The 7,456-nt window shown below is 34.5% G+C and overlaps 1 protein-coding gene and 1 long non-coding RNA gene across 3 annotated transcripts; both read right to left on the bottom strand.

Moving 5' to 3' along the window:
- Positions 1–3,211: 3,211 nt before the first annotated feature.
- Positions 3,212–4,712, bottom strand: LOC139858280 (uncharacterized). 2 transcript variants are annotated; one of them, XR_011762876.1, is made up of 6 exons: positions 4,601–4,712; positions 4,288–4,386; positions 4,010–4,057; positions 3,799–3,882; positions 3,349–3,716; positions 3,212–3,248 (listed from the first exon to the last, which is right to left on the bottom strand). It is a non-coding gene; the product is annotated as an uncharacterized lncRNA (long non-coding RNA). The 2 variants fall into 2 exon arrangements; XR_011762875.1 differs by having other exon boundaries at positions 3,227–3,716.
- A 1,862-nt stretch (positions 4,713–6,574) lies between these two features.
- On the bottom strand, positions 6,575–7,198 carry LOC139860434 (uncharacterized). The gene has a single exon (XM_071849194.1). The coding sequence runs from the start codon at positions 7,196–7,198 to the stop codon at positions 6,575–6,577; it is 624 nt and encodes a 207-aa protein (XP_071705295.1).
- Positions 7,199–7,456: the final 258 nt, after the last annotated feature.

The raw sequence follows: 7,456 nt of genomic DNA, 5'->3' as shown, positions 1-7,456 counted from the left end.
TCGCAGCAGGGTGATCACACCTCTGCTTGGCTAAGGGCAGTCCCTATTTTGGGGTTGGGTCAGACGATGAACGCAAAGACTTACCGATGTGTGTTGTGCTACCGGTTGGGTGTTCCATTGTTCTCTATCTCGACGGCATGCTCTGCCTGTTCAAGGGTTTTTACTGGGGATATTTTCGGGGATCACGCGGTGTCTTGTGCTGGTATGGTGGGTATTAAGCATCGACATAATGTTGTTCGGGATTCCCTTGTTGATGTTTGTTATCGATCTGGGATTTCAGCGAGAAAGGAGGTTGACATTGGGTTGTCTGGAGGGAACGACAGGGCCCTCAGACCTGCAGATGTGTTACTTTATTCCTGGGATTGTGGTCGCGATGTTTGTGTTGACTTGACAGGGTCTTCTCCTTTGACACAGTCTGGGCTTTCTGACTTTGTCCCTGGACGTGCTGTGGTTGATGCGGCTCGTCGGAAGCGGGTCAAGTACGAATCTAGCTGTCAGACGATTGGTTATGGTTTCATTCCTTTCTCATTTTCTTCCCTTGGGGAATTAGAAAAGGATGTTGTTTCTTTGCTAAAGCGGGTTCAGAAGAGTTCGATGGCGCAAGATATTGGTGCCGGTGCTGCTGCTCATTTTTTTACTAGGATAGGTTTTGCTATTGCTAGAGGTGTGGGGGCCCAGATTGTCTCTAGGCTCCCCACTAATTTTTTGTAAGTTTTAATACTTTTAAGTTTATTATTATAATAATAATAATAATAATAATAATAATAATAATAATTATTATTATTATTATTATTATTATTATTACTACTACTACTACTACTACTAGCTTAAAACCCGCGAATTCGCGAGCTTACACAATAAACTTTTCATTTATAAAAAAATTATTTAGGTCCTTGGTTAGAAACTATGTATATTAAACAATCTGAGCAAAGAATCTAGTTAAATAAAAATGAAGTTTAATATAATATTAAAATAAAAGTAAAGTTCCAATGGGTAAAAAAGAATTGTAACACACTAACACCAAATGCGTAAATCGGTCCAGTATTATTTTATCATAGGATAGTAATAATTTTTAATTATTTCAAACTGTGACGACTTTTCCATAGATCATTCAATGCAAGAAAACGTTTGAAGTGGTCATTTAGTGTAATTGCTGAAGCAACTATACTACTCTTTAAATATTCTTCGCATATCCGTTAAACTCGTTTTGACGCAATTGAGTTCCTTAAATATATCTTATATATACTAACCAATAATGACTTAAAAACAAAAAATTACAAATTAATAAAATACGGAGTAGTAGTATTTAACAGATAGAAATGGTGTTTGTTGTCCAAAGGCAAAGGGCAACTTATAAACTAAAAAACCAGCAATCATAAATAATCGTAGTTATTAGTTCAGTCTCTTGAAGCATAAACGATAAATATATTTACCAACCTTCATCTAGCATTCTATTAGAGCAAGCAATCCAGCCTCAGTGCATATAACTTTAGTGTCAGCTCCGGATAACTCTTCTTTAGTCATAACTAATTTCTCCAAGTTAACATTGGACTTTAAGTCATTCTGGATGTATATATGTACATTAATATTAATAGGACCATTAAAACAGGTATATTACTAAAGTTGAGAAGACATTATATAGCTAGTGTTTTCAAAATTGGTCATGCTTTATTTCCAGTGAGAGAATTCAAAAGAATGCAAATAAGTAAACAGGTCAAATGAGATCTGATCCAAGCCACCAAAGCGTATTTGTAAGGGACAAAACATCCTAAACAAATTACTACAAATTCTGTAACCATAGTTCACAATGCAGCACAATAATCACTTAAAACTCCATTATTTGAAAAAAGGTGTTTCCGATCACCAGACCCTTTAGAGAAGTTTGACCTATATTAACTCATTACCCAACCAACCCAATGTTGCCCGATTTCCTAGCTCTAAGTCCATCTCATTGCAATTAAACAATTATCGTGAAACTTTAACATGTAAAATTCTTCTCCTGGTTTTAAAGTCGGAAAGTGGAAACTCTATCTTCCTATCAATACGACCAGGCTGGAGCAACGCTGAGTCAAGACTTTCAATTCTATCTGTGGCCAAGATCACTTTAACATCACCTCTTGAATCAAATCCATCCAGCTAGTTCGATAACTCTAACATGCTTCTTTGAATTTCACATTCACCACCCGAGCGAGCGTCGTACCTGCATAAGGAACATGGTCAGGCATCATTTCTGTAACAAAGGCTGTAATTTTTGGAACAACTCAGGGCAATCCCAACCAAATTTCGAAAATAAATTTGAGGCACGCGAGTACCAGTTTGCAGCACACTTGTCTTGGCCGCCTGTGACACAAAGGCCAACAGAAAGCCGAGACGAACATCACCAAATGCCTCATGTGGCGACCCATCAGCCGACAAACAATCACTATTACTACTTGTTTTTGTCTTTTTTTTATTTGGCATTATGTCCATTAATATTATTACATGACTACTAAATCGAAGCCAATTTTTAAAAGGAACAAATGATCACAAATTCACATCACTAATGCATAATACGTCACAAAACCCACAATTACCACATAATAGAAAACAAAACAAAAAAGAGGAAATAACACAAAACGAAGTGGAATGCAGTAGACATAATAGAAAAACATAATATATTGATATATGAATGATATAATTACGATTAAAGTGAAATAATGTTCACTTCCAAAATAAGTGGGAGCTTAATAACATAGTATTACACATACCATTAGAAGAAACCAATATCTTATTTTTCTAAGTTGTGTGAAACATAGGACCGCACCAACCTATAAGTAACTCGTAGTTGATGCATCACCGTCTTCATATGAATTTCAGGGCGACATTAAAACATTAAACTCGTAAATTGTAGAGTTAAATTGTAGAAGTTGAAGAATACACATGATTATAAGAAACTGGTAACGTACCTTAACGTCGCCACTAATGGAAGCCCTTTTGTACCACAACAATTACAATAAGTTCTTTTTTAATTATCCTGGGGTGTAACCATCCTCATACCCTCATACAGGGATAAACCAAAAGTGACTATGTCGTTGCAAATTCAATAATGTACAATTAAATTATCTTCATTAAATTAAATTTTTTTTAATTTAGCTAATGTATTTGCTAAAAAGGAAGTACCAACCTTATGATACATCTTGAAGCACTTGTAAAGCTTCAGTTTGTCATCTGGAGACTTCAACGGTGACACAGTTGGTGATCGCCCTTACCTGAATGATGACACAAACATAATGCATAAAGTATCCACTTTCACCCCTTACCCAGCCCAACTCGCCCATTTAGCCACCTCTAGGTAGAATAATTAAGCACCTCATGATGAACCGAAATAAAGAGCTCATCTTCTCCCTCATAGGTGTCCTCATTATCCAGACTTATCTGATTGTCATTAATGAAGTCCCAATTTTTCGAGTGATCGTGTCCATCACCATTAATTTTGTTGTCATCATAAGCTTCACAATCTAGTTCTACAGACGTTTGGCAGGAAGAAAAGGTATCTGCTGGTCGTCTATTATCATCATCAAACATATTGACTATATGTTTGAGAGTTGGTGTGATTTCAAGTTTCTTTTAGAAGTTTGATACCATTTGTTCAATACACTCCGTATAAGGGAAAATGGAAACATGAACTTTCGTGGGAGTAGCAAAAGCAATAACCACAAGAGAAAAGCGATAAACAACTGGGAAAAAAAACGCATAGTTAATCATCAAGAAGAAGACGACGTAGAAAGTTAAACTTACATAAGATACTGAAAACAATACCGGTGGAGGTCGGAAATCGATAGCAACACATGTATAAGCAACTATATAGTGCCGGCAAACAATCTTGTAATTATTGCGAAACACCTGAAAGAAAAATCATGAACATGCTCAGCAAAATTCAAAAGGCGTAAAAGCAACCTAAAAAATTTCAAACCCATAATCAGTGATAACAATACTGGAAACATAAGAATGTAACGATCGCAAGAAATACCAAAGGCAAACTGCAAGCTTCAACTTCAATCAAAATAACCACGGAAACCTAAAATTTAAGCAAATACCAGTTAACATAAACGATAAATGCATAAAAAAAAACACATTACCCGTCGAAAACAAAATCAAAAAAGAAATCTTAGCTGAGAACAAAGTAACAATCGCAAAAGATTTAACGCACCGAATCAGCACTTTGTAATAAAACTAACATCATATCATAATAAATATCGAAAATTACAATACAATAATAAATATATGTAAGCTTGATTTTAATAGTACCTCATAAAGATGATTGCAAAATCGGACCTAATTCATCTGCCTCTTTAAGTTCCCTTTGAATATATTGAGCTGGTAACTTCCAACACCTTACATTATTATCTGTCATTTAAACAAAGTTACTAAGTCTAACTGTAACCACATATTTTGAATTATAAACACATGTATGCCCTAATATGTCAAAATCACTTAAAAAGCCTTCAAAATATAAAAATACATATGTAAATTATGAATTACCAAACAAAAATCACAATTAGACAACACAACACAACATTGAAACTATTATTGTTTTTTTAATTCTTGTTTTTATCTTTACCTGACATTATTTGTGAGGTGGTTGTCATACTTCCACCTGCAAAGCAATCTCATACAATAAAAAGTATGAATGAACCCTAATTCAAAAGTAATATGAGACAATTGACTGTTGCTGATACGAACCCTATTTTAACGATTGGAAAGAAGGCGATTGTAATCTGTAACGATTGGAGTATCTATTTTTTTTTTTTTTTTTTTGTTATTAGAAGGGTAATTTAGTCATCAAACAATTAATCAATGTGATTATGAGGGCTAGGATTAATAGATTGAATTTGAGATATCTATTTTTAACTTTGTTATTATAATATAAAAAGATTATTATTATTATTATTAGCTGAATTTAGGTGTAGGCGTTACATACATATATAAGTGTAAGATGATACATATAGATATATATACACTTATTACTTTTTATTATTAAGTTTACTAACTTATATAATTTACATAATGCACATTCATACATACATACGCACGTACATTCATACATATATACACATACATATACACGTATGTATATATTTTCATATACACACACATATACATACAGTGTATACATGCACATACGTACATACGTATGCATGCATGCATGCACATGTATTAGCATTATCATTATTCTTTACCAACCACAATTATTATCCATTTAAATTTTAAATCTACAAGTTCATATTAATATATATAAACATACTAACTAAATTTTAAATCTACAAGTTCATATTAATATATATAAACATACTAACTAAATTATATCCTATTAACTTTTAACCTCATTCATAACCTTAAACTAATAGCTTTAACATAAAATCATAAGTTTTTAACATAATAACTAGTAATCTTTTTAGTCACAATTCAATTCATAATCTTTATCTATTTTAATCTTCATAACACTTAATTATATTCATTAGTTCAACTTTTATCAACCATAACTTATTCATAATCCGCTTTCATAATTTACTCATAATCTTTAATCATAATTCATACTTAAATTCATTAATCCTAACCTTTAATAATCATACTCAACTCATTACTAATATTCATTCATAATTTACTTTTTAATCTTATTCATATTCATTCCTTAACAATACTTACAAGTTATCAAATTATTTATACTTCATAAAATCATAGCCCTTATTTATCATAAACTACACATGTTCAATCTTTTTTCATTATCATAATCTTATAATTATATTCGTTATCATCTTTTAACCTTAATCACCATGATTATACATAATGTAATACTTAAACATAATACTCATTAACAATATACTTAAGAGATTGAATGTGGGAATAAACTAGGGTTTATTAGGTATACCTTAGGGTTTAAAGATCAAGAAAATTGATGATGATGGTGATGCGAATACAGACAGAAGACAGCAGCAGCAGTAACGACCCACAACAGGTCTTCTTGGGTCCTCTTTTTTTTTTTAACGGCAAAGAAAGTATGTATTATATATATATCAACACGAAATAATTACAATAATGTCAAGCTTACAAAAACGGAACTACATCTAGGAAAACAAAACGACAAATATATAACCGAGATAGTAAGACTCCACAAGTGTGCAGGAAAACGTCGTAGTCCGTTCATTATCATTAAGGTCGAGATTGGACTTGAGAAGAATTAACTAAACAAGCTGGAGTGGGGACAGAGCACAGTGTTGGCAATTCAACGACAAAGCCCCCTGATCCACCTCAAATTCTCTCGACCAAAACGACTATTCCAGGAGTGGGGCAAAAAACCTGCATGGAGAACAATTAATTAACCTATCCCGGATCTCCTAGACGATAAAGCTAGCGAATCATAACCTCGTGGATTTGCAAGCCAGACATCCCATTCAATATTGGTGCCTTTGATCCTATTAGAGAACCATTCGAAGCATTTAAGTTGGATGTCTTTGAATACCATTGCGCATGTCGGTTTTATCTTAGTGAAAGTGAAAGCGTTCCTACTTTTCCAAATCATGTATCCCGTAACCCATTACGTAGCTTGCCACAACAGTTTTCCCAAGTCGGAGGTGAAGTTATATCCATTTCCAAGAAAAGATTCATTTATACCCAAGTTTGTAAAAGGGCCGAGCTTCCACCAATCATAGACACGATTCCAAATGTCAAAAGCGAACGTGCATGAGATGATGGAGTGCTCTACTGATTCCAAACCATTGTCACAAACTGGACAACGTACCGTACCCAAGTCCATACCTCTCTTGTCGAGTTCAACTCTTGTAGGTAACCTTTTGTGTCGAGTACGCCAAATAAACAACTCAAATTTGAGGGGGACCAGTTTGTTGCGGAGCGACTTTATGCTCACGGTTGCGATGTCAGGGCTGCTCCGGACCAGAATTTCTGTAAGCTTGTGAACCGAAAACGAGCCATCCTTACTCCAAGACCATGACCATTCTTCTTTACCTGAGCTACATGGGACAAAACTAGATAAAATATTAGTAAGAGTGGTGAGGTCCCCGGCCAATCTCCCCGAGATATCGCGGGACCAACACCACGTGGCATGAAAGTTCCCGCCCTCCCATCTCGCCCGGTCAAGAATTGTGGCACATTTATTTGTATCTAGTCTATAAAGCCTATTAAATTTGTCTTTAAGAACCATTTCCCCAAGCCATAATTCATCCTAAAAACTTGTACTAGACCCATCTACGACTCTTTTTTTGAAAGAATTAGCGAAAGCGGAGTTTGCATTAAAGATATTTTTACCCACCTTAAGGATACCCGCCCAAGTAGAAGAAGCTCGTGAGGAAGGGGGAGAAAAAGAAGTGCTAAGGCCCCCATCCTCCCCGTAAATATTTTTAATAATAGACACCCAAAGTGAGTCATTCTCATGTTTAAACCGCCACCACCATTTTGCAAG

This window comes from Rutidosis leptorrhynchoides, chromosome 7 (assembly GCF_046630445.1).
Source record: "Rutidosis leptorrhynchoides isolate AG116_Rl617_1_P2 chromosome 7, CSIRO_AGI_Rlap_v1, whole genome shotgun sequence".
Taxonomy (NCBI): Eukaryota; Viridiplantae; Streptophyta; class Magnoliopsida; order Asterales; family Asteraceae; genus Rutidosis; species Rutidosis leptorrhynchoides.
This window is presented reverse-complemented; position numbering and strand designations above follow the sequence as displayed.